General features: G+C 40.7%; 8 protein-coding genes across 8 annotated transcripts; 5 read left to right on the top strand and 3 right to left on the bottom strand.

The window, feature by feature from the left end:
• Window positions 1–8,846: 8,846 nt before the first annotated feature.
• FPOAC1_014010 (uncharacterized protein) lies at window positions 8,847–9,275 on the bottom strand (the record flags this gene model as incomplete). Its single annotated transcript, XM_044858350.1, has 1 exon — window positions 8,847–9,275. The coding sequence occupies one exon, from the start codon at window positions 9,273–9,275 to the stop codon at window positions 8,847–8,849; it is 429 nt and encodes a 142-aa protein (XP_044700806.1).
• A 360-nt stretch (window positions 9,276–9,635) lies between these two features.
• Window positions 9,636–10,048, top strand: FPOAC1_014009 (uncharacterized protein; the record flags this gene model as incomplete). Its single annotated transcript, XM_044858349.1, has 2 exons — window positions 9,636–9,765; window positions 9,837–10,048. 2 exons carry the CDS (start codon window positions 9,636–9,638, stop codon window positions 10,046–10,048), a joined length of 342 nt encoding a protein of 113 aa, XP_044700805.1.
• A 1,574-nt stretch (window positions 10,049–11,622) lies between these two features.
• Window positions 11,623–12,369, bottom strand: FPOAC1_014008 (uncharacterized protein; the record flags this gene model as incomplete). The annotated part of the gene is made up of 1 exon (XM_044858348.1): window positions 11,623–12,369. One exon carries the CDS (start codon window positions 12,367–12,369, stop codon window positions 11,623–11,625), a length of 747 nt encoding a protein of 248 aa, XP_044700804.1.
• A 651-nt stretch (window positions 12,370–13,020) lies between these two features.
• FPOAC1_014007 (uncharacterized protein) lies at window positions 13,021–14,823 on the top strand (the record flags this gene model as incomplete). The annotated part of the gene is made up of 4 exons (XM_044858347.1): window positions 13,021–13,578; window positions 13,629–14,316; window positions 14,366–14,680; window positions 14,729–14,823. The coding sequence occupies 4 exons, from the start codon at window positions 13,021–13,023 to the stop codon at window positions 14,821–14,823; spliced, it is 1,656 nt and encodes a 551-aa protein (XP_044700803.1).
• A 197-nt stretch (window positions 14,824–15,020) lies between these two features.
• On the bottom strand, window positions 15,021–16,488 carry FPOAC1_014006 (uncharacterized protein; the record flags this gene model as incomplete). Its single annotated transcript, XM_044858346.1, has 5 exons — window positions 15,021–15,074; window positions 15,129–15,209; window positions 15,273–15,532; window positions 15,592–15,691; window positions 15,745–16,488. The coding sequence occupies 5 exons, from the start codon at window positions 16,486–16,488 to the stop codon at window positions 15,021–15,023; spliced, it is 1,239 nt and encodes a 412-aa protein (XP_044700802.1).
• Window positions 16,489–16,721: 233 nt separating this feature from the next.
• Window positions 16,722–19,498, top strand: FPOAC1_014005 (uncharacterized protein; the record flags this gene model as incomplete). The annotated part of the gene is made up of 4 exons (XM_044858345.1): window positions 16,722–17,151; window positions 17,207–17,526; window positions 17,582–18,964; window positions 19,028–19,498. 4 exons carry the CDS (start codon window positions 16,722–16,724, stop codon window positions 19,496–19,498), a joined length of 2,604 nt encoding a protein of 867 aa, XP_044700801.1.
• A 2,205-nt stretch (window positions 19,499–21,703) lies between these two features.
• Window positions 21,704–22,063, top strand: FPOAC1_014004 (uncharacterized protein; the record flags this gene model as incomplete). The annotated part of the gene is made up of 1 exon (XM_044858344.1): window positions 21,704–22,063. The coding sequence occupies one exon, from the start codon at window positions 21,704–21,706 to the stop codon at window positions 22,061–22,063; it is 360 nt and encodes a 119-aa protein (XP_044700800.1).
• Window positions 22,064–24,527: 2,464 nt separating this feature from the next.
• FPOAC1_014003 (uncharacterized protein) lies at window positions 24,528–27,172 on the top strand (the record flags this gene model as incomplete). Its single annotated transcript, XM_044858343.1, has 3 exons — window positions 24,528–24,863; window positions 24,927–25,200; window positions 25,257–27,172. 3 exons carry the CDS (start codon window positions 24,528–24,530, stop codon window positions 27,170–27,172), a joined length of 2,526 nt encoding a protein of 841 aa, XP_044700799.1.
• Window positions 27,173–27,234: the final 62 nt, after the last annotated feature.

The raw sequence follows: 27,234 nt of genomic DNA, 5'->3' as shown, positions 1-27,234 counted from the left end.
ATAATAACTATAAATAGTAAAAATAACTATTAATTTTAATAATAAATATAATGACCTTTAATATTAAATTTTAAATTTTTAATTAATTTCCTTTTATAATATAATATTTAATAACTTATAATTAATTTACTATAAAAATTTGTTTTTTTTACTTTTTTCTTTTTTTTTCCTTATTTAATACTTTAGGGAATTATATTTTTTAAGAACCTTAGTAAGACCTAGCTATTTATAAGGAATCTTTTACTTTAAGTAGTAATACTCTAGGGGATATCCTAGGGCTAATTAGCCTAAAAACCTTTATTTTTTAAAATATAAAGATAATAATATTAAGGGAAAATAAAGAATTATAACGATAAGTATTATAATTATTAATATTAATAATTAAAAAGATATACTAGGGTATTAAGGCAATTAAGAATATATAAAGTTATAAATCTATATTAAATCTTTATATATATAGTATAAAAATATAAAATAAGAATACTTTTAAGAGGTTTAATTTACTAAGAATTAAAATTTAATTTCTATAAGCTTTAATTTTTAGTTTTTTAATTAAAATTAAGTAAAAGTTAAAAAGCCAGGGAATATTACTATAATTTAAATAAGGTTAAATAAAGCTATAAGGCAGACTTCTTAATTATATAAATAGGTATTTAATAACTTTTAATAGGTTAAATTCTTTTTAATATATAATAGTATATTATAGCTTTTAATATTTTAATAGCTTAGTATAAGGATTATAGCTATAAGGATATCTTAGCTTAGGCTTATTTTTAGTATTTCTAGAGGTTAATAAATAGTATATTTACTAGGTAAATAATTAATAATAGTAAAAGTAATCTTAATTAAATTAATAAAATAGAATAGAAATTATATTTAATAGTAACTATTACTACTTAATATTAAATTATATTATAAGAGTAATTTAGTATATTAAAGGAGTATGATTTTATTATTAGGCTATATTAGCTAAACTATAGATTAGGTATATTAATTAGCTAATCAATCTATATCCTAATACCTTTATATATTATAATTATTATTTTATAATAATAATTACTAGACTTATTTCTCTTAATAAGGTAATTATATATATTATAATTAATAAAAAGAAATATACTTTAAGAAAATATATTAAGCTTATAAACCTAAGAAACCTTATAATAATAATATTAATAGTAAAAAAGGCTTATAAAAGCTATATTTTTTTAATTTTAAGAATTATAAGTATAAGTTTAATTAAGGCTTTATTTATTCCTATAGTTTTTAAAATATATACCTAATAGTATTTAAAAATATTATAATTAATAGATTATAATAAAAAATATTAACTAAGTTTTTATATAAGTATAATATAGCCAGTTAGTTGCCTATTTTTAAAAGTAAATATACTTAAGAGTAGAATAACCTTCCTAATATAACCTAATAAAATAAATAGTAAATAAAAATAAGTTTAATAAGGCTATAAGGCTATATAATTTAATAAGATTTAATATAAACTCTATATTAAAAGAAAAGTATAAATTTATAATAATATAATAATCTTTTTTTACCTTTATTTAATATAATAACTATAAGTTAAAATAAATAAGCAATTAAGTAAATTATTCTGCCTTTAATATATAGTATATTAAGCTAACCTTAATTATAGCTAAAATATTATTATATTATATTATTATATTATATAATTACCTTAATTGGTAAGGCTATAGCTATAAATTAAATATTAAGGCCCTAAATTAAGCTAATAATATAACCTTTAATAAGCTGCTTAATTTAATAATTAGCTTAAAGAATATAGTTATATAATTATTATTTATAATTAATATATCCTTATTTATAAAAAACTATAAAATAAATACTAATATAATTTAAATAATTTGTATTTTTTTCTTGAAAAAGGTTAATAAGAAGTAATTCCCTAGTAAAAAGCCCTTTTTTAAAAATAGTAGCTTTTATTTTAGGAAATTAAAAATTAGGTTAATTTTAAGAGCTGGTACTAAAAAGAGGCTAAAATCTTATTTTATATTAAGAAAATTAAAAATTAAATCCTTAAAAGCTTAAAAAGGCCATTTTTACTTATAAAAAAGTAACAAAATAAGTTAAATAGTCTTAGTTATTAGTAAACTAGTTAAGATTTTATTAGTGCTAATATAAATAAAAAAGTTGAAAAAAGCTATATTATATAGATTAAAAACCGGCTAGAAATTACCTTATACTTATAAACTATAATTACTGCTAATATATAAAGAAATAGTATAATCAATATAATATAACCCTTAAGACAGGGTAGTTATAAATACCTTAAAATTAAGAAAATAAATTATATAAATTATATAAAAATAAGTAGGTCTTTTATTATTATTAATTATAAAAAGTAGTATATTATATAGCTTTTTTAGGCTTCATAGCTATTTTATTACCAATATTATTTATAACTACTTATAGACTAATATTATAAAAAGAATTTTAAATAGTAAATTAAAAATATTTCCTTATATAGGCAAAATCGAAAAATAATGTGTATTATAGAGATTTGAGTCTACTAACTATATTATATAGCTTTCTATATATATTTTAAGACCTATATTAGTAGCTATTTTATATAAGGAAGATATTCTTATAGTAAAGTGTAAGTTAAAGCTTATATAAGAAAATATAATAAAAAGGCTAATTTAATTAGCAATTTTAAATAGTATAAATTCAAGAAAACCTATATAATAAATAGCTTTAAAAATTTTATTAGCTAGTAACTTTTAATTATTTAATACTACTATATAAGACTATAAATAGGACTTTTTAATGGTTTTCTCCACTTTTAAATAATGTAACTTAAGTCTGACTAATAATCTGACTACCTAATCTTAGTTAGTAAAAATAACTAACTTAAGTTAGACTAATAACTAGTTAGTTACTAACTAATTAGTCACAACCCTGGGATATAATAATAAAGAATAAATTTATAAAAACTATTAATTTAATTAATTAGCTAAAAAACTATAATTTAGATTTAAAAAGCCTAAACTAGAACCTTAATTTAATAATATTATATTATAATATAATAAATTAAAAGCCTAATACTAGAATTATAAGACTTAAATGTAACTACTAAGAATTATTATAAAAAAAGCTAAAATAAAATAAAATAAGAACAATATTTTATATAATAGTATGGTCAGAATTATTAAATACTTTTTTTTAAAATTATTTAGCTATTTTATTTTATATAGAAATCTTAATAATACACTATATCTTACAGTATATTAGATTTTGTACCTTATAGCTATATAAGATGTTTTTAAAAATCTAGGGAAATTAATATAGTTTAATTTAGGACTTATGTTACGATCGGCCCTTATAGGCAGCTGTAAGCACCACTGTAATCGCTAGCATAGTGGTTATGGCCCGATCTTTTGCCCCTGTGGCTTAGCGGTTAGATGCAACCGTTACATATATAATAAAATAATAAATAATTAACTTAAAAATAAAGGTAAAATATAAAAAAAGACCTAAATTAAGGCTTTACCTTTGCCTTTTATAAACTATAATTCTAAAAATAAAATAATATATAAAATAAGTAGCTTATATTAAAATACTAAAAAGAATTAAGCCATAAATATAAGTCACTATTTAATATATAATATTTAAATAAGGAATATAACCTTTATTACCTTAGCTAATAAGGAAATAATAATAGCCTATTATATTATTAAAGCTATAATATAATAAAAAGAGTAAAAAGGATATAATAATACCCTGAAAAGCTTTATAAATAATTAAGAATAGCTAATAAATCTGCTTAAAACTAGACATATAAATTAAAGGAATATAGCTAACTATTAATAATTATATAATTAAATTAAAATATTATAAAGTAATGGATTTTTAACTTACTTATTTATTTAACTTACTTGCTTATTACGCATTTTAATACTTCTTAATAAGCAATTAATTATAATTAATAAATAAAGAATTAACTATTTTTATTTATAAATTATAAAGAAACTTTTATAAGTTTAAATTAGAATAAACTAGATTATTATATAATATACTTAATAAGTAAGCGCTATAAAAATATAAACACTATACTTTCCTTTATTATCTTTATTTCCTATATACTAAAATTCTTTTAATTAATTAAATTTAATAAAGCTACTTACTATACTCTTCCCTAGAGGCTTAAATATTATTTAATAAGTTTTTATATTATATCTAGCCTTATTATATATATTATATTATTAAGTACCTAATTAATTAACCTTCTTTACCTATTACTTTTTAACAATTTAGCTATTACTTATATATTAATATCTATTTAATTAATTATTTATAATTTTATCTTTATAGTTATAATACTTCTTTTTATTCCTTCAATTTATTCTATTTTTTAATATTAATTTAATAATTATTTTTAAAGGTTTTATATCTTATTTATTATTAAAATAATTCTATATAAAAATTCTTTTTATTACCTTAATAAAAGAATAGATAGCCTTAATAATTAACTTAAAGCTATTATAATACCTTTTAATTTAATTCTTAAGGTATTTAGTTTAAGATTAAGCCTTATTTACTATTATTAATATTATTAAAGTCTAAAGAGAAAAAGGTTTAGCTAACTCTATAGAAAGTAATAAGGCCTATAGCTATATATTAAGCTTTAATATAATATACTTTAGTTTAAAAGGAATAAGACTAGCCTTTCTAAAACCCCTTTATATATTACTTCTAATAAAAGTAACTTTAAATATTATAAAAAGGTATTAAAGAATTTAATCTTATAAATATAAATTATAGAGTACTTATTTAATAACTTTAGTTATTTCTTAATTATAAAATACTTAATATTAAATATTTAAAATAATTAAAGTATATAGGTAAGTATATAAAGTATAATAATCTTATAATCTTAAGAATATTTCTTAAAATTAATAGAATAATAACTTTTATTATTATTGAAGATTAAGAGATAATAAAGATTAATTAATTACTTTACTAATAATTAATAGACACTAAATTAATTATTTATATATTTATTTTAATTTAATATAATAACTTAAATAGCTAGAAGATTATATTCTTAATCTTAATTTATAAAGTAATGTTAATTAGTAAATAGTAAGATTAATTAATATTTAGTATGAATTACTTATATTATAATAATCTATTTATAGTTTCTATGCTATATTAGTTTTAATTTCTTTTTACCTTGTCAAGCTTCTAATAACTATCTTCGACTATATAATTCTTATTGTAAAGCTAGTCTTAGTAAAGTTCTAGATATTAGCTAATTAAATATTATATTTTATAATTATTTCCAATATTTAGATTTTTAAATTTAACTCTCTAGTAATTATATCTTTAAAAGAATTATATCTTTAGCTTTAGTTATTATTCAATAAAGTTAAAAGCCTAATAGGTAATATATTATAATTAATAAATAAAACTTTAATTATTTTTTCTATAAAATATAATTATAAAAGAAATCTTTATAAATCTAAGTTAAAAATAAATAAAACTATTACATTCTCTTCTTAATTAAATAGTTTTTATAAGTTTAAAATAGAAATACATTATAATTAAATATCTTATTCGTAATAATATAGGCAGTACTTCATAACAGGGTTGTGACTAATTAATTAGTCCCTGAATAATTAGTTATTAGTCTGATTTTAGTCATTTTATTTTACCGACTAATGACTATAGTTAGTCACTGACTAACTAGTTATTAGTCTGACTTAAGTCAGTTATTTTTACTGACTAAGATCGAGTAGTCAGATCACTAGTCAGACTTTAACTTATACTTTACTATAAAAATATCTTATTTATAGAAAATAGCTACTTATGAAGGCTAAATAAATATAATAATAATACTATTATATAATAGACTAGAAAGGCTATATTATACAGGTTTTATATATTTTTCCTATATAAGAAAGTATTTTAAATTTACTTTTTAAAATTCCTTTTACTAAAGGCTCCAATTTGCACTTTAGTAAAATAAAATTTAAATAACGCTAATATAGCTACTAATATATTATACTATTTTTATACCCTAATTAGTGCCTATATAGCTTTTATATTACCAATATTATATTTATTTTTCTATGTTGGCTAAATTAGAGCGTTTACTAATATATAAATCTTATATCTTAAATAATAGGCTATATAACCTTTATATAACTAAGTAGATATTAGTATAGTATAAAGTAAGTAAAAAGCTATATTAAACTATCTTCTATACCCTAATTAGTGCCTATACAACTTTTATATTACTAATATTATACTTATTTTTCTATTTGGGCCAAATTGGAGCTTTTACTACGAAATATATATCTAATAGGTAATAAAATTAGACTTATAAGGATTAAAAATCTAAAAATAATATATATAATAGAAAGGATATATATTTATTTTATATAGCTGTTTTAACTATTTTATACAGTATACAGCTAATAATATAGCTTTTTTATTTAAATTTATACCTAAAATAACCTATTGACTTAAATCACCTATTTAAAATGACTAATGACTAATTAGTCACTAACTAATAGTCATTAGTCTGATTTTAGTCACTTTAATTTAGAGACTAATGACTATTAGTCAGTAACTAATTAGTCATTAGTCACTAATCTTATTGACTTAAGTCAGACTAAAGACTAATTAAGCACAAGCCTGACTAATACATATATAATTAAATAGTTATATTAAATATATAAATAATTTAGCCTAATTTTATGAATAATTATTTAAAAAGCTATTTATTATTTTTAATATTTTTAACTATTTAAATATTAATATTATTATTATAATATTTAATAAGTAAAGTCAAAGTAAATAATTATTACTTATTTATAATATAAAAAAAAATTCTTTTTAAAATAATTAATCTTAAGTTCTTATAAACTTAAAATTAAATAAAATAAAATAAAGTTATTATAGGTTTAAAAAAGCTAATTAATTTATAGCTATAACTATAAGTATATTATAATCTTATATATATAATAAAATATTAGCCTAGTTATACTTCAAAATAGTAAAATATTATTAATATTTAGGCTATATTTAAAAATTCGGTTTGTGTTATAATAACGTTAGCTATTATAGCTAAATTAACTTATACTTATTAATTATATAATCCCTTATTATATAATTTATACTTGGGAAAAGTAATAAAGTTTTTTTATAATAACCTTACTATAACCTAAGATCTTTTTTTTTCCCTTAGTTTTAAATAGCTTAATATAAGGCCTTCCTTTTATATACTACCTATTAGAACTTAGCCCCTTATAATAAAACTATTAAAAACCTTATTAATTTAAGCTATTTAAAGCTTAAGGCTTTAATATTAGGCTTTATATTTATAATGTAATTTAATTATCTTAAGAAATATAATTTTGCTATAATGAATATTATATTTAAGCTTTTTTATAAGCCATTTTGCAAGATTGTTTTAAATATTAAATCTTTTATTTAAGCCTTATTACTATTTAGCATTATTTATAGGTTTAAAAATACATTATAAAAAATACAAAACGCTTTTAATTAAAAGTAATTAATTTAATAAAATTATAATTATTTTATTATTTAATTTTATATTTTATATTTTAGTTATTTCAAGTTTTTATTATAATTATTAAATAATATAATATTAATAATATTTTTGTAAATAAAAAAATAATTATTAAAATAATTATTATAAAGGCTTTTTTAATAATATCATATTATTTAATATTTATAAATTAATTATCTATATGTTACGACCAACAGGTCCTTATGCACGCGGAATAAGCACCCCACTTTTCGCTCCAATCATCAACTACCTACCCTGTAGAAGTCGAATGCACGCCATTCGACTTGCATATTGTCAAGCGCACGCCATTCGACTTGCATATTGTCGAACCGACCTCGTTCGATTTGCATACCTCCAAGTATATATACATTCTCTTAGCACTAGATAGAACTTAGCTCACTAGCTATCAACAAAACTTCTTTACCTGAATACGCCTTACCCGCACTATTCATTATTAAGAGACGTGACACTTCGCTACCGCTCAGTGACAACGCATCTGCCAACATAAACCTAGTACGGACTAGTTTATCCCTTGGGAATCACAACCGTCACATAAATGGCTATCTTTTTAACTTCTTACTAACCACTTTTATTATAATTAAATATTTTGAAAACGCTAATTATTATCTATATATTATATATTCTGTTAAAGAAGATAGTCTCTTTTATCCTAAAGCCAAAAGATCGGGCCATAACTGCTATTGTAGCAATTACGGTAGCGCTTACAGCTGCTTATAGAGCCTTATAGCGCTGTTACGGTAACCAATCGTAACAACCGTAATTGCTACAATAGCACTCGAGGCCCGGTGTTTTGCTCTCTGGGCTTAAGTGAAAATTACCCTGTAGCTCACTGGAAACATCATGAGTCTTTGACACAGGCTCACTTACACAGCCGTGAAATAATGTGTTCAAGACTTTAATCAGCCATTAACCCACAGTTAGGCTACAGCTGTATATTTGAGCTCATCCCCCGCCTATCTGTCCAGCAACAGCTCTCCAAAGTAGCCCTAACCGTCCTGTTGTAGGCTATGTATTGGTGCCACGCTTAGTCAGGCGGCGCACCTGGGTGCGCAACTTTATACTTTATTTGGGCACCTAGGTGCCCATGTATTGGCCGCCACTGCTGGCTCTCTGATCAGAATGCTCCGGATGAAGGTGGCTTCCCCATCAGAAGGTTCCGCAGCGAGAAGGCCTCATGCAACAAAGAAGCGACCTCGAGAAGTCTTGCCAGTCAGATAAAGTGGCTGACAAGCAACAGCCTGGTAAGCAAGACTCAAGTATAATTCTCGGCGAAGTACTGCGTGATGGTACGACTACAACACATCATGCCTGTCTCTCTCTCCCACGTCGGTGCCAGGCAGTTTTTCCATTTGACTGCGAGATAGCACTCTCCATCATGGGATTCATAATGGCCTACGATCTGGTCAAAGTTCTTTTCGGGGTCCTCATAATTGAAGGGCGACGGCTGGGCGGTGTCTTGCCACATCCGTGGCCCTGACTCATCGTCAAAAACCCATAGAAGGCAGTCGGAGCTCATCCAGTCCGACGAAATCGCATCTAAAGTCTGAGCAAGAACACCATAAAAGATCCATGGCCCCACCTGGGTAGTTACGAGAATGTCCTTTATCATGACGTGGGCAGACCAAGGAGTCCGTATAAGGGCACCTTCCTCGACACGTTGTGGGCACATGAGGGCTGCCATTGTATGTGGTAGGGTTTGGTTATGACTTCTATGTCAGAGGTAGCCCTAGCTCAGTAGCAGGTATGTGAACGACATTGTTTCTCAGATTCCAGGGGCGAGGAGAAGTACCAGTTTATATACGCTAGGATCTTAGGCCCGCGCTGTCCCTGTGGAGACTATTTATTGATGGAATGGCAGACTAGCTTTTCCAGAGACTGTTTAGGCTGTCAGAGTATAATATTCTTTTACTTGCATCAAAGGGCCGTTCCCTGATTTGGGCCTGATCAAGTCGGAAAGCTTGGTTGCGAGGCCGGAAATCGCCTTAATTGGGTGTATCGGAATGTTACGTGGTAAAGCTGGTCCTTAGCCGCTCGCAGCATCATGCGGACGCTACGTAAAGGAGTGATGCCCCCTCGAGTCTCATATCCCAACTTCCTTCTTCACCACCTTCAAACCGTCTTTGTCACATATTCTACTGAGTGCCAAGCTGATTTCCTCTCCCTCAACTTGGGTATACACAGCCCCTTTCCAAAGCACTTTTTGTCTCTCCTTTCCTCTTATTGGCCATCTACTCAACCGCAGAAAAGTCGATACGAAGGCACCTCATAATTGGAAGACCATCGCGCTTCTCATTGAGGAAGGAGCAGATCCATGGTACCGTATTTGGTCGTGGTCTTTTCACCTATCCCCAAATCGCAACGGTCATGGGCAATCCGGAAGTAGCGGAGCGATTAGAGGAAGTAGCCATGGAAAAGCCTGAAGATGAGGAAACGGATGTCTCGTCGAGTTGTTGACAACCTTGTGCGAGTGATGTGCTATGCCCATGCTTTCTTACATATTTCCTACGAGTTAAAATAAAGTTGTTGAGCTATTAGGTAGTGACAATGCTTATCTACCATGTACTGATTTTACTCTTGTCTTGTCTCATGCTCCTAGTAAGCATACTTAGCTTTGCCAGTCTTACAAAGAATGATTCAGTATACCATAGATTGCTGTTACGCCACCATCAAAGCATTGTTGTCGTCCTCGTCAGGATCATGTTGCTTGCCAGTGCCTCCACTCGTCCAATTTGCCACGAGTGCTTACAGGTTACCTGGAATCACTGCGCTATGCTGAGCAAATGTGTTCTTATGAATTGGTTTCCAGTCTATTGCCGAACGGTAACCTGCGGCGGACAGCGGCAAGTCAAAAGTATTGTTATGCCGGCACTGCTTCGAAGAGGCTACGAAATTACTGATCAGAGCAACACTTGTTCAGAAAGATCTTGCGAGAGTTGGACGAAAAGAGTGCTTGCGTAGCGAAATGGATGGAAAGCCGCCCCGTTCAATGTGCCCCGTTCAATGTGATACCAAGACGTTCATACCCGTCTACCACTATGTGCATCAGTGCCCCGCCGCCTTGCAATATGGAACATTTCCTGGAGCGTCTTCTCCTGTTGTCTCCAAGCTCACCCTCCTCTCCGCTGGTTTAGTAACTGATATAGCCCCAGCAGTGTAGGTAGCCCGTTTTGTCCGACGAGTTCGAGAGCTCACCCTTGGGTGAGATTGACGATGGTGTGGGGAATGATAACAAGGCTCATTTTGCTGGTTATCACGAACAGACAGGAAGAATTGTCGCAGGGAGTGGCCTCTGTGGTTGTTTTTCGTAATGCCTCGTTGTCGGTCTCACCTTATCGCTTTTCCACAGGTCGCCGCCCAAGTGCGGGCATAGGTAGGATCCAGGGGTAATTCAAGAGTGCCAGTTTTAACGAATGATCATTGGATGCATGAACCCCACGCGTCACGCGTCACGCGTCACGTTTCACGTGAAATGCGACACGCCATGCGTGCGCGATAACGCGATACGCGCCATGCATGGCTGATGTATCCACTTGGCACTCTGAACCCTTCACTTGGCACTCTGTACCCCAATCCACTTGGTACTCTGAACCCCAATCCACTTGGTACTCTGAACCCCAATCCACTTGGCACTCTGTACCCCAATCCACTTGGCACTCTGTACCCCAATCCACTTGGCACTCTGTACCCCAATCCACTTGGTACTCTGTACCCCAATCCACTTGGCACTCTGTACCCTTCACTTGGCACTCTGTACCCCAATCCACTTGGCACTCTGTACCCCAATCCACTTGGTACTCTGTACCCCAATCCACTTGGCACTCTGTACCCTTCACTTGGCACTCTGTACCCCAATCCACTTGGCACTCTGTACCCTTCACTTGGCACTCTGTACCCCAATCCACTTGGCACTCTGCGAGCCCAAACATGCACGCTCGTTTCTCGTTTCAGCTCCGAGCTCCTACCCGCCCCCTTGAACGCAAACGACGCATGCTTTCTCCCCTCACCGTCCCCTTGTGCGGCACGCACTGCTACGGACTACGCGATAGTTGGACACCGGCGCTCTTGCTCATGCTCTCCTCATCATCTCCGTCGGCTACCCTCCTGACTCGCATCTTATCGGGACAAAGCAAGTGCGCAGCATCATCCAGCATCTGCCGAATGACCGAGGGCGTACCGAGTTTTGCCGTATAGAGTGAGTAGATGACGGCCGACGCGCAACCCAAACATAGCAGGACACCCAACGTGAGGGAGATGAACTTGCATCGTCCCGCCAGACTCGCATCGCCGGTCGCCAGCTCGAAAAGCACTGCCCAGTTCCAGGTCAAGTACATCGTACGAATCGAGACGCCGACAAACACCACCGTCATCCCGCCGAACGCCGCATACGTGAGCACCCTTCCTCTATTGCCACCCATTCTGCTCACCGCAAGAACGGGCACAGCACCCCAGATCAGCAAACCAAGAAATATCGTGTCAAAGACGAGGTAGCCCAGGACCTCCTCTGCTTCCTTCCCCAGCCCCGCATCGTTCAGAGCCGGCCAGAGCTGGTTTCGAGTAGACCATGCCAGAAAGCCTGTCGTCGCTGGCACGCCCATCAGCAACGTCAACTCGGTGATGAAGAGCACGGAGGCAAGCGCGTATCGCCCAATCCGCGACAGAGGTGAAGTGGCCTCCGGGAAGGGGTTACTGTGGATGGAGCAAAAGATGAACATTGTGTCACGCTCAGGACCGGACAGGATGTTCGCTTCTTCGTTCGGTTCTCTGGGGCTTCGCATATATCGCTCTTGTAACGAGATGTGAACACCAGACGCGCAGAGGATGTCGGTGCGCGCGTGGGCCTAGTATGGTGCCAACAGTTGATCGCTGGAACCTATCCTGCTCTTGCACCAGCAGTACAGATAAATGATTTTTAGCGGACTGGGAGGGCTTGAACACCGCAACGTATAAGACTTAGAGACATATCCTGCGTTACATGACACATGTCGTGCATTATCGGTCGCTATAGTAGTGTACTTGCGCTCATATCGTCCGTTGTCGTGAGGATGTCGAGGACGAGCGACGCGCTGGGTGGGTATGAGTAGTTCTTGCACGCGAGCTTGCCATGTTGCTACGAAGGCTCGTCAAAACCCACACGTAAGATCCTGTGACACCGAGCGCGTACAAATCCAGAAGAAAGCACAGAACTGGGTTTAGACTTTCGGCCAGTTTTTGTCCTTGATGCACATCGGTAACCTTGAAAAAGACCGATTTGGACTTTTGGTCTCGCACTCACAGGAGCCAAACCGAGCTGTAAGCATTAGTTCATTTCCACGCCACTGCATCATGAAGCGGCTGGAACGGCCTGTCTAGGCACTTATATGCATATGCATGGCATCCGATATCCTGGCTGCCCCCTTCCCTCGTGTATCAAAAGATTCACCGCATCAATGGAGCTTGATGTTAGTATCCTAACCGTAACGGACTGGTACGCAATAGGGTTGACGGGCTTTCTCGTGCTGCTAGCCCTGCGGCGTGTCATACGGATCATTCTCCGTTGCCTATGTCCACCGGCCTTACGCATCTACAGGCTCCCCTTCTTCGGTCGCCTGGGAAGAAGAATCTCTCAATGGGTGGTGATGCGTCTGGCGTATAGGGGTCCATTCCGTCGCGGAAGTAGCGTGGATATTATAACCTGGGCTCATCTTTTCATGTTTATCTTTTACCTTGCACCAAACCTGTGCTGCGTCCTCATCAATGCCAAGGACATAGCAGAGGCCTGCTCTAGAGCGGGCAAGCTAGCGTTCATTAACCTCATAATCATGTATATTAGCCCCTGCCTCGACTTCATCGCTTCCGTCTTGCGTTTTCGGCTTCGTGCCCAGAGACGAATACACGCCAGTGTAGGGTACGTGGTTGCCATGCTGTCCACCATCCACGTCGTAGGATCGTTCTCCAGACACGGATGGTCTATTGTAAATCAGGAGCACAATCGTCATGCTGCTTTAGTAACGAGCCCGCTATCCGCGATAAGCTGTTGAGAGCTGACATCACACAGGCGCTTGCCGGGATCTACTTCGTCCTCATACCTATCAGGACGTTCCCGTCATGGATTCCTTATGAGATGCTGCTGTCCGTTCACTATCTTGCAGCAGGATGGTTGGGCTTCGCCATGTGGCGCCACATTCCGACCGACACGAACTTTTCTCGCATCTTTCTCTATGTGATCTCCGGCATCTTCGTAGGCTCCCTGACCTGGCAGGTCGGGGAGACTGTGTATACGAACGGTTGGTGGTTTCAGTCGGTGTCCCTCGGTCAGAATGGTAGCTACGATTACATTCAGGTCAGGATGGCGCTGCGAAAGCCAGTCAAGGTCGAGCCTGGGCAATATATTAACCTATGGATCCCGTTGGGCCCGCTATCAGGGGTCCAGAGCCACCCGTTCACCGTTGCCAACTGGTCAACCCATGCGCAAACAGAACTGAAGGTGTTTGTCGATGTCAACCGCGGCCTCACCAGCAAGTTACGGGATGCAGTGAAGCGTGGCTTGAAGTCCAACATTGGTCTTTACATGGGCCCTTACGGATCTACAACCGACATGAAAGGGTATGAAACGATCCTGCTGGTTGCCACAGGCCTAGGTGTGGTGGCTGTCGCGCCGTATCTACAATGGCTAGTGCATGCGATTCGGGCGCGTGGAATCTGTAGCGCGCCCATACATCTCATCTGGCATATCCCGTCCTGGAGTAGGTCCCTGCTTCTTTTATTCTCTTCTCCGATTGACCAGTGCTATAGAACAATCACATGCGGTTTTTGATATAATCGACTTTGCCCTTGCCCTTGACGAAGGCAATGACACGAAGGAGGGAGGCAGGAAACCCCCGCAAATATCGGGTTTAAAGATTTCCATGTGTTACGAGGAGGAAAACTCCTTATTGCCCCCGAAAGTCCAGCTGTTCATCCAGGAAATGGAAAAGAAGGAAAGTGAGAAGCCAGGTAGGACCAGGATCAAGGTTTACAAACGTCACTTGCCTCTCGAGACACTTTTGATCTGCGATGCAGTCATGACCCCGGCTCATGACGACTCCGAGAAGCCCACCATGATCGCAGGTCAGTCTTTGATCTTAATATGCCGAGCAAGACTGACAGCACGTGCAGCGTCGGTTTCCAAAGATATGAGGAACACGCTCGTCGAATTTGCAGAAGAGCATTCGCGCGCTGTCGACCTAGTGTTTACAGATTATCAACCTTGATGTACTCGTTATCATCCTCTCATATTTGCACATGGTAGTTGAACTGACGATATCAGAGACAGTCGCCTTGGGAAGCGGGTTGTGCCTTGCTACACGTTGTTGCTCCGGAACCTTTCTTAGGTGTCGGGAAATTGGCTTTGTATTTTTACGAACACACTTCTTCTAGCAGTAAATAGATCAACCTAGACTAAATAAATCTACGATTTCACTCGCGCCAGGTTATTAGGCACGTTCCCGTAGCCGCGAGTCTCCTATAGCTTATCTACCGCCCCTTGTATCAGAATATTTCTCTATAACTTACTTACTACCCATCGATTTGTGTACAGAACAAGCTGTGCAAGTACCCCAACCTCGTGAGGTCTGCAGGCCGTGGCCCAGAATGGATGCTTCACTCGTGATCAGCTCACTCCCGACCAGGCGCACATCATGTGGAATGGTTCTTCTCTTACCCTTTTGATGGTCTCGAACCTGCTACGACCTGTGCTGCTCTTAGTGGGTGACAGACGTACGCCATCACTTGTAGCGTTGTTCAAAGTCTCCAGACACTTGTAAAAGTCGACAGCTTCTGGGTATGCCGTCCACTTTGCGTAGTCAAGATGGTCCCCTCGCACGTCTTCCTTCACATAGCCATTCATGAGCTCTACTGTTATTCTCCAGAAACCGGCGACCAAGTTATCGGCTGTCCCAGAGGAACAGAAATGCTGACCCCCTTTTTTACAAAAAGGTTAGTTAGGATGCCAATCTGCTTTCGGAAAGGGGTTGCCATACAAATCTTGACCTCGCCAGACGTATCAAGCAGCACGTTGGAGCAATCCAACTCTGCGTTACCCATATCACGTCCCTCAAGGTACAACAGCCCGCCCAGGATCTTGCATGTGAGCACATGAGCACTTGACTGTGAGGAATCGTTGAGGCACAAACCTGTTTCAGGATATAGGCCAGTTCGGAACCACGAACCTTACGGGACGCCGCTACATCTGCGAGAGATACTGGCATGAATTCGTACGCTATAGTGAACACGCCTCGCTTGGGCATCTCGTACCCTCCAATTCCTTTAACGAACTTTTCACTCACAATCGCATGGACTATCTTCACCTGGTCTTCGCTTTTGTTAGGGACTCTATCGTCGGATCCCGATAGGGTCCATAACAAGACAGAGGTCAGTTTCTGGTCTAGGACCGCTGGATTCTCTTCGAAGGCCGCCGGTTTTATCCTGCACACTGGTATATCCTCGTTTCGACCTAGTTGGATCTTGTAGTATGCTTCAAAGTGCCGTGATAGGGGGCTGCTCTTGGATGGATCATGCAGCTGTGATGCGGCTACTTCTTTATGCTCTACGTGCTCCTTAGGACCTGCCACAGTCTCCTGGTTCTCAACTATCACTGGGAGGCCGGCAAAAGCAACTCTCTTAGAGAGCTTCAGGGCTTGCGGAGCCTTGGGATGGGGTGGAGTTCCGTGAAGGGTCTTGGCTTTCTTGTCGGACGTGCTTTGACTACTAGAGGGATCCCCTTCCGCAGGAATTATATTGGGTGATGGAACCTCAAAGTCTGCCATGTCACCACCACCGCCAAAAAAATCTTCAAGCCGAGTGGCCCTCTTATCCGGTTCGTTCACGCCGTCCATAATGCCCACGGTCATGCCACGATAGAATGGACTGGATGCCATGGCAGAAGCATAGGATATATATCACTTAGTCTTACATATATGCTGTCCAGAGGAGAGATCAAAAGAAAAAGGTCTATTAAAGGCTGTTATAACCGCCAGAGAGTCGGCCCCTCGCAAACTCCTATGTCTTGTCCCTTGCAGCATTGGCAGTGACTGTTTTGGCCCTTTTGTTTCTCTTTATTTGTGTCTTTCCATCGCTGTTGACATTTGCACCACGATAACTTCCATCAACAATGGATTCCCGTACCCGCAGAGAGCGGCTAAACAAAGAGAAGCAGCAGCGTTTCTTGGGCGTAGCAAGCATCAGATTTGGAGCCCTAAGTTTCGACTGGTGCCGGCAACAGAATCCGCTCAGAGAAAGCCCAGACGAGAAGAATGTGGCTAGTTTGGAGACCATGTTCAGACGCGGGTGCGACTGGTCCCCGGAGCAGGTCAGCCACCAGATCCCGGCCTTGATCGATCCAACACTGCTCGAGGAAAGCCTGCAGAGAGCTGAGAACAACCTCTCCCTCGAAAGTCTCAAGAAGGAGGACGGGGTATTTGCTGAACTGGATCTTGCCGATGGCAAAGTCATCTGCCTCAAAGGTGAACACCGAGTTCTGGCCTCTGACGCAACCGTGGCAAACCGAAAGAAACGTTGGATTGTCCGCTTGTACTCAACAGGTATGCGATGCTTCTCGACCTGACGTTCCGAGAATATGGCTGTGTTAAGTCCAAGAAACAGATCTAAGCGAAGATGCGAGACACGACCTGGCAAACGAGAGGGTGAGCGAGAGACAAACGACAGATGCTGAATACTTTTACAACATCACTCTGCTGTGGTTGAAGAATGGCGGTCCTGGACAAGGACACAGACCCAACCCATGGTTCGCCCAGCTTATACGTCATTCCGAGGGCAAAGCGAAAGCCCTGAAGCGGCTATGGTCGGGTCCGTCTTCTCAAGGAGACGTACTGAGGCGATTCCATGAGATTCCCGCCCTCTTCTGGGGAATCAGCCTCGGTAACATAGGGAAGATAATAGCCATGCCGAGACAACAGGTAGGCGCTTCGACAATGATGACACTGCATGCTTTTCTAAACATTGACGCTTCAGACCCGAAATCAGATCAGGCGGGTGTTTGACTTCTGGGACTACATCTGCTGTCACGATGTGAGCATGAAACTGAGGTTAGATATGAACACTGTCAAGGCGGTCAGTGGCAGAGGGTCAGGTGCCTACGCCGACCTCAACCTTGCCAACATTGGCGAGGTCTTGCGTAACTTCGACGCTCCAGAACGAGCCGCCATCTTGTCTCGGCTTGAATCAGCCACGACGGACCGAGCTGTTCCAACGTTGGACATTTTCTTCGGGAACGTAAACTATCTAGAGAAAATTACCGATTGCCTGAGACACCTGGTCCCACCTGGCCGTCCCGCGCGGGACCTATGGGACGATTTAAATCATGGGTTTGTAGAGAGAGGCGATGGCCGTTGCTTGTTACAGGTATCTGACACTCGTTTCAAACTGGTTCACGTCGGCGACATCGATCAATTCGAGATCGCACGTAGACAGCTGTGGCTTTTTGCTTTACGAGAATTTCGATCTTTACCTCGCGACGAAACGCCAAAACGAGCTGGGCCCAAGAGCAGCGTAAACGAGGCGAAGCTCTTCGAGCTCGCGGTACTTGCTCATAGGCTCGGATGCCGATCGGATCAGATAGATCATATACGGGCCCACGCGTGCTGGCGACCATCCTCTTCACAGCCCGCCTCTATACACGATCCGGACATCGTCACGAAGCCTTATAAGCACGGCAAACCTTATCCTGAGGACTTGGAGAGGTACAAAAGTTCGCTCTTTCTTTCGAATTTCCATAAGCCGTTCGACTCGGAAAGTCTTGAATCATCCTTCTTCTTCACCCAACGATCGCTCTACTTTGACATCTACCCAGATGAACCACGCGGTATCGACGTGTTACTTCAAAGGGCGTCCGAGGTGGGCGAGTACGACCTGGTTGACGATGAATACCGGCCTCAAACGCATGGGGCCAGTGAACAATTAGTACGCCAAGAGGAGCAACTACGCGCATCCATTTCTGAACTGCAGGAGAGATATGACCAGTTACTCTCGCTAGAATCGCAGTGCCAGAGAAGAAGAATTGACGACAAAAAGCAAGAAGAGAATAAGCTCGACGAAAGCATCAGAACCCTCAAAGCGCAGGGACAGATTCTGGAAAATCGGAAAACACAACTTCAGACTGAAGTAAATCAAGTAGAAGCGGCTAAGAGAGATCTGGACACGGAGTACCAGACCCTGTGTCAGAAGATTTCAGACGAGCGACAGAGTCTCTCCGCCCTCAACTCCAAGAAAGAGACGGCCAGTGACGACTTAAAACGCCTTGAACACCAAAAGAAGAATGTTGAGCAGGTTATTGACACCTTGGAATCTCGCAGGAAGGAACTCGAATCAGAAGCACAGGGGGTGAGAAATCAAGAGGTAAGAGACGTAGTCTCCATGGCAAGTGGCAAGAAAAAGAAAAAGACTAATCAACCATACTAGGAGGAGGCAGACCTTTTTCCGTTCGCAGGGGACTCCCCACCGCCCATGTCCGAAACCGCAGACTTGCGAGAAATCGAAGAGGACAATCCACCGCTCACGCCTGAAACCTCGGACTTGCAAAGGATGGCATTCCCGGTGGAAGTAAGGAGAAGAACAAGGGTTGTAAAGACGAAGGCAGAGTTGACGGCATGGTCACAGGTAATCGAGCAACAAGGCTACAGTATAGCTGACAAGGATATGAGGACGTTGACGTCTTACACATGCTTTAGAGCGTTGGAGATCGAGGAAAAGGAAGAGAACAGGCTCATAATCCTTATCAAAGAAAACCTGGTATATAGTGAGCATGATATCTTGGGAGATATTTATTCCATGAGGCCTAGGAAAAGAGCAAGAGAGGGTTTTCTTCACCATGCGCCGCAAATCAAGAGGAATAGGGTAGCTGCAACTGATGATGCTGATGGTACTCTTTAACTGTACCCAATATCTCTGCGAGATAGATCAAGATTACTCAATCAAATCGTTTCAGCGAGATGACCTGGCATATACCTATGTGCTAGAACATTCCCTGCGATAGTCCGCGTGCACTGGCACTTTAGGTGAACTGGAGCTGGTTAACTAGTACAACAAATGCGCCTGCACACATGGACCAGCATACATGCTGAGCTGGTCTGGGTGTGCTAGTACAGGTGTTGCACTGGCACATCTGTGTCGGCACGCAGTGTGTGCTGGCGTGTATACGCTGGTTCACTTGCGCTAGCACACACGTGCCGCCCCATCCATGCTGTTACAGATAAGCTACACCACGTGTGCTGGCGTATCCGGAATGGCACACATGAGCTAGGCTACATCCACTAGTAGTCCTGCTCTGGCCAGCATGCGCCACTACGAATGTCCTGGCACATGTGCGCCAGCGCATGTGTGCCAGCACAGGTAAGCCAGAGTAGTTTGTGTACCAGCGCTTGTATACTAGCATTTTACTTGGCCTGGCACATCTCTGCTGGTCCGCAATTTGCCCCAGTGTACGTAAAATGGCTTACTTTATACTCTGGCACTTGCAAACTGCCATGTTCCTTGCGCTGGGCTGTGTGTACTGGTATGGTTTCTGAGAGTGACACTGAGTTTAAGTTTTTCATGGCGATCCCATCTTACAACTCTCAATTAGGTGTGTATGGCATTATCCCATGGTCAATGGCGCGTGCTGACAAGAAGTGGGAACGCCATTCTGGGACTAGTGTTTTGATGATGGTATTTTCGAGGTATGCTTACCCTGCGGTCAACAAATTACGATGGTCAAGAACTAGACGATGTATCTGAAGCAACGAGTCACCCTCATGCCGCAAGGACAAGAGGAGCAGAAACGAGTCAGATGATGTATCCACTTCTGTCCAAGATATCTTGAGACGTGCCCATCTCATGTCACAGCGCGTCTCGACAGTATTGAGTATTTGCACCTTCCTCTCCGACAATAACTCTCGTTTTATAAACTAAGCCCTACAGATCCACCTATAGTAGAGCCTTACATTGTGTACTCTCTTGCTCGATTGAAAAAGCGCACATCTTAATGTACTTACCTCATTCATGCAAGAGAGTACTTATGACTCGCACGCATCTGTGTCTCCACTTCCCCAGATCCGCAACAGCAGTACAGTCCCGGCCGAAATCAAAGGCTGCCCTGGCTTTGTGTCGCAGGGTAGGCATGATCTTCACAGCCTCAGGAAACAACTGCCTTAGTAATCTACCTGTATATTTTAAATCTGCGGAATGGAATACCCCGCACAAGAGACAACTTAAGAAAAACAATCAATCAACGTATTTGCTGCTGCACATCACATTCACTTTAACCCTTTAAGCACGCTAAGTGCGACACTTTGTAAAAAAGTTTCTGGGCACGGACCATGGCATGGCTAGTGTGGCTAGTGTGGCTAGTCACAGTGTGTGGCATGGTTTGTCCTACCTTCTCGTAATGGCCGCTGTTGTCGCTTACGGTCGTTAAAACGGTTGCTTATGGCCGCAAAAAATCGGCATATTTCGTCTTAACTTATACTCTACTGTATTCCGGACGTCCAGAATGCGGTTATTTCTTATTTTAATATACTCAGTCATATTGTGATGCTGACAGCAGACGACGAAAAGCACAAATTAATTACCCTACAGCAACAGACGCCAGAGTCAGTAGCCAGATGACGGATGAGCACTGGTATGCTTATGTAATGATCTCTGCATTCTTCACGGCTTGAGAGTACTGGAAGCATAAGGAAAGGACATTGGCCGAAAGATCAACCACGGCGATAACGCTCGATGCGACGCCGAGCACTTCTGCCATTGGAACCGATCGCTATGTTGACCTTCAGGTTGATTGACAACAGCAATGGCAGCCTGACCGTCGCGCGGGGTCAACGAGGCTCAGTCCTCCCAAACATGCATGATCCACGTGACTTAACGCCATCTGTAAGGCTGTAGAAGCCATTGCAGGTAGTCATGTCGGCCATGTGTTTAGTCTTGAATTGTCGCTGCAAGTCAGAAGAAAATTTCGTCAGAAGCATCGGACTAGGTTCTGGATAGGATTAAGCAGGCCCAGCACCCTGGAGTAATTGAGGACGGCGCGTCTGTCATGGCACATTAGCCCAAGGCGGAATGGTTGATACTCTTATCGATTGCTTATCGATAACCGCTTCAATGAGATGCAAGGTCAAAGGAAAGTGGGGCTGCTCTGTTTTTAGCCCTTCTCTGAACGAAGGGGTTCACCAAAAGAGGGACAAAGAGATCAAGGCCATGGGGTTGCGTGGTTCAGACGGGCAGAATGTTCTAGCTAGCTGTAATCAAGTGTCACGAAACGTCTTCCCATGTGTTGCTGTCGTGTTTTCGCTCTTCCATCCCTCTCGTCGTCGTCCGTCATTCAAACACCCTAAAGTCGCTGCTATGGAGGATGACAGTCAGCCGTTTGACCCAACCCAGTGGGACTACGACGATCTCGACTTTCGCACGCCTCAACTGTCAGGCATCAACAGCCGCGGCGTAAGCGCCAGCATCAGATAGCCTGGGCGCCATATTGGGACAGCAAGCTGAGGCTTGTTTTAGACGTCTTGGGGCGGATGAAAGTTGACTGCTGTTATTGTCAGCACCAGCCGCTGGAAGCGTTATGGCGCGTCAGCATTTTTGGTGAAAAATCCCATTTCTGACGTTTCAAGTTGCGCACTGTACATGCCACACCAGCCACGACTTGGTCTGTGCTCAGAAACTTTTTGTAGAAAGCCAGGGCGCGGCCTCTGATTTCGGCCGGGACTGTACTTCATCCGCTTGGCCAGAAATTGTTTACGCATCCATAAGGCGGCCAAATTCTGACAAAACGTCTGCTTATGAGGTGGAGCCATGTACCCGGATGGTCCCACCCTAGGCTTTGCAAAGAGCATACTGTTTTTGGACCGGAAGGTGCAGGTGCACAAAATGTTTCAACTTGTTTGCAGGACCGATTTTATGAGGTAAGAATGTCTGTTCACGACCTCAGGCCGCTGAATAGTCCTAACATGAGCTTTTTGACTCTTTTGCACTAAAACCTTGGGCAATTTTGCAGGAAGTATCCCAAAACAGACTAGGTGTGACGCCCGCTTCACGTGTCGACGACACCAGTGCGATCCCTGTCTGTCCTTGTCGCACCCACAGAAGCATGATAGTGGATTGCACCCGCCCCCTACTGTACAGTATAGTGCATGGGCATTTTCCTCTTTGCAACGACATTGTCTTTCTTTGGGAAAAAGCCAAGCTTGCCGTCCAGTTTGGGCTGAAAATTGGCCTGTAAACGTACTTGTATCGTATGACAAGCGTACCTGAGAAGTAGGGCGGCTAATAGGCGGACGGGTCCCGTCCCAGTTTCCATATATGGTATAGTTTGCTCCGCTATCGGACCGCCAGCATCGTCACCCTTACACTTGCAAGATCCAGTTCCAGATTCAACGCGGCTGAGATACGATGATCCACGAGCAATCCACCAGGGATACGTCGCGTCAAGAGATGATTGGTATAAGGCCCAGCCACCGGGAACCTCACTAGGTAACCGCCAGTATAGGAAAGCAATGGGCCTGCCTTTAGCATATCCAAAAGCAATCTACAGCTGGTGTCTTGATCATAAGCAGATGGGGAGGTGCTGCGCAGCCTCAACGAGCCTAAGAGAATGGACCAAAGAAGAGATGGTGGCTTATTCAGACTAGGACAAAGCAGAGCCTGATCGCATCGAAGCACAAGTAGCTCGAGAGACCGAGAACGGGCGACTGTTCACAAGCAGAAGAGGCATCGGTGAGCTTTGGGAAATAGCCTAGCAGGACATCGATGAATAAGAAGCCTTGTACTCGGCTATCGAAGAGGAAGAAAGTTGTATTGTGGTACAGCTCTAGCTCTAGTAGAGTTTGGAGTAAATTTGGAACTCAGATATGTCGTGGCTATTCACCTCAAGCCAATGGTTTGTTGGAATAGCTGATAAATGGGACTCGTCAAACTACTTGAGGCAGTGGAACAAGGCGTGAGGTAATCCGATAGCGGAAGAAAATTATACCAAAAATGGAAACTGGGACGGGACCCGTCCGCCTATTAGCCGCCGGGAAGTAGCCATTGGCATAAGCACTAGTCCAGAAGTGGCTTTGTCTGTTACAGTGCCAACCAGTCGTATAAAGGCTTCCAGCAAGCGACAAAACTACTGTAATCCTTCTTGATCATACTGCGTGGGGCACATGGCAATCAGCAACACTTACGTGTTGTAGCAAATGTACCCAAGGTTAATTACTAACAATTATGGGGATCAAGGAGACAAGCGACGACCAGGCGAGATGTATGTATTTTTAGCTCATAGAGCCCTCTGGGCTATGGCCTACCGGGCGTAATAGACTTGTGTGTGTGTGTGTGTACCCAAGGCTTGAACTGTTGAGACAGTGTGGCTAAGGTGGTCCGACCTACTGGTGGCTGGGATGTGGATACTATGTTAGGAGCTGTGCTCCTCAGACACATGTAACTTAGAACTAACAACAATACAACCAACCCGTTTTTGCTTCAACATGAACAACGCCTTCGGACAAGCAGACTACTTAATGTCCACTTAGGGCTGCGGAGCTTATACAGCGCAATCGATCAGTCAAAGGGGATGGATTTCTGCCTCTGGCTCTTCTTACATAGGGTTCGACCTACTGGATAGCAACCAGATTCGGAGTTGACATGAAGGTGGAATGTCGATATTCCATGCTTGACTCCGTGGGAATGTCCGTCGCCTGAAGTCCCTATTTCGGTCAACGAAGTCTGAAAAAGTCCGTTTCCGGATCTTGGAGCTCACGTTGATGCGCGCTAGATTGGACGTAAAGATGAATGAGGCTTGCGAGCGAAGATTTAGAAGAAAACATCTCATTCTGGACTTCCAGGGAGTCCGTTATCAACCACTATTCCTCAATCGAGCTGTTAGGATTGGGTTATAAAACCCCCAGCTTGCCACCACTTGGTTCTCGCGTGTCATCTACGATACATGACACATTCTACTTCATCTGACTCAGAAAGCTCTTCGCGGAGCGGTAGGGTGAATTTGAAAACAAGGAAGAAAAAGAAGAAGAAACCGTTGTTGTCGCCGCAGACCTCGATCAACAATATTTGGAGATGCTTCTCAAGCCCCCGCCCTCAACAAGCCCTGGCGATCCTGCCACTGGATCAGCCAGAAAAAGCTGCTCCAAACGGCAATCATAGTAACGAATTGCTTACTGAAGGACGTCTCCGAGCAGTAACACAGTGCCAGCGAAAAGTGAACGAGATCGTCAAAGAGTGTAAGCGGGTGAATATGAGATATAGAGACCATGACTGGGACCTCGTGAGTACTCATAGTGACCCTCGGACGCCGGATTGGTTCTTGGTAGTTAATTGCATAGCTCAGTTATTTGATTTTGCGGATCAAGGTCATTGTCTGAATGGGCTTCGACAGACAATATTTGATCTCGGTGAGGTATCTTGCCTCGACACGGAGTCAAATGCACCTGGTGCCGTCAAAAGGGTACATGAAATCTTTTCACTGCCTACGTTCATGAAGAACGTAGATGGCGGGGATGTGAAGCAGGGCAAGCTCAGCAACTGCTGGTTTGTTGCAGGCTTGACCGCTCTTGCGAACCTTGAACATGGGCTCACTCAGACATGTGCGGCGCATGACACAGGTATACCCCATTTCATATCATGTTGCAGTCTCAAAAGATACTAATAGTTAGAGTAGGAGTCGGCGTCTACGGCTTCGTCTTCTACCGAGACGGAGCGTGGACATACACCATCATCGATGATACACTCTACCTTCAATCACCCTGTTGGGACTCTCCGAGTTTGCAGAGAGCACTTCTGCAACAGACCGATCGAGTTGACGCGGAAAGTGAGTACAAGAGAACGTACCAGACCGGTTCCAAGGCCCTTTTCTTTGCCCAGTGTAGAGACCAGAACGAAACCTGGGTTCCTCTCATCGAGAAAGCTTATGCCAAGGCTCATGGTGACTATGCAGCATTGGCATGTGGCTGGGTTGGTGAGGGGCTGGAAGATCTTTCCGGCGGAGTAACGACTCAGCTATTTACCTCAGACATTCTTGATCCTGACGTCTTCTGGGCTGATGAATTATCCAAGGTCAACCAGGAGTTTCTGTTTGGCGCCTCGACTGGGATACTGGATGGCGGCTACGGCGAACGTGACGGCATCTCAGAGGGCCACGCCTACATTGTCGTGGCGGCCCACACACTCAAGTCGGGCAAGAGGCTGCTCAAGATCCGCAATCCGTGGGCTCATGCCCGTAAGGGCATCTGGGAAGGCGCCTGGAGTGATGGCTCAAAGGAGTGGACGGCAGAAGTCCAGCAGGAACTCGGGCATCGCTTCGGTGGCGACTCTGTCTTTTGGATCTCTTTCGAAGACTTTCTGCGAAAATACTCGCACCTGGATCGCACAAAGCTCTTCCGAGACGTAGACTGGAGGTGCACCCAGAGCTGGATCAGCATTAACGTGCCCTGGAGGGCATGCTACCAAGACCGATTCCGTATCATCCTGACAAAAGAGTCTCCAGCTGTCGTCACAGTTTCACAGCTTGACGGACGATATTTCAATGGCCTCCACGGCCAATACTCCTTCTGTATTAGTTTTCGCATTTATCATGAAGCAGACTCAGGGGTTCGTCGGTGCGTAGCGCAGTCTCATGGTAACTATTTGATGACACGATCAGCTTCTGTAGAGCTGCCCGAGTTGACACCCGGTACCTACACTATATGCACACGAGTAGATGCGGAAAGAGACACGTCGTTGGAATCGGTCGAGGACGTCATCAAGCAGGAGTGCAGGGCCAGGACGGAGAACCTCAAGCTGGCACAGGTTGGCTTTGCTTACGACTTAGCCCACAAGAAGGCTGAAGCTTATACTAGCGAAGTCAAACGCTTAGAAAAGATCAAGGATCGAGAGAGAGCATCAAAATGCCGTCAGGAGGAGCGCCGTCGAAGATGGGAGGAACGCCACATCAAACGGGTCCTTACCAAAAAGCAGAAACAGAAGAACAAAGGCAAACAGCGAACTCGTTGCAAAGTTCACAAAGAAACAGATAGCGCTTCTAACAAAGAGCCCCTGATTTCGACACACACGGGTGCAGGGGCATTGATGAGGAACGCCAATGCTGATGTCGAAGGGACGGGAGATTACACTTTACTAGGTGGCGTTGAAAAGGGTACTGTTCAACAGGAAATCATCGTCGGCAGTCATACAGGAGACGGAATGGTGATCCGGTCATGCCATGGGAGGCTTGTGGGAGCAGAGGAGTCGCCGGTAAAGCCTGTGCCAGTGTCGACATCTTCAAGACTTGGTGAGCGTTTACCTGGTTCTTCCTTTTGGGACTCGGCTGGCGATTCATCAGATTCCCCGATTGGTGAATGGGAAGAGCTGTACAACACTGATGACACCACACACTCTCTGGAGAAAGAGTCGAGGGATGAGCCTCGGAGGAATACTAGGTGTGAGCATGCTGTGAGGGGAGCTCTAGTAGGAGAGAGCACAGACAGTGATAACTCAAGTGAAGACGAAACGCCGAGTCCTTGGAATGCTGTGTGTATTGTGGGTGTTCGGGTTTACTCGAAAGACAAAGCTATCACACTCCAAACATTATTTGACTGATATGCCTTTGGGGCCGGGCTGAGGCTAATTGACATGAACCACCACATTACCTCCCGCACTAG

Source organism: Fusarium poae, assembly GCF_019609905.1.
Source record: "Fusarium poae strain DAOMC 252244 chromosome Unknown contig_4, whole genome shotgun sequence".
Taxonomy (NCBI): Eukaryota; Fungi; Ascomycota; class Sordariomycetes; order Hypocreales; family Nectriaceae; genus Fusarium; species Fusarium poae.
This window is presented reverse-complemented; position numbering and strand designations above follow the sequence as displayed.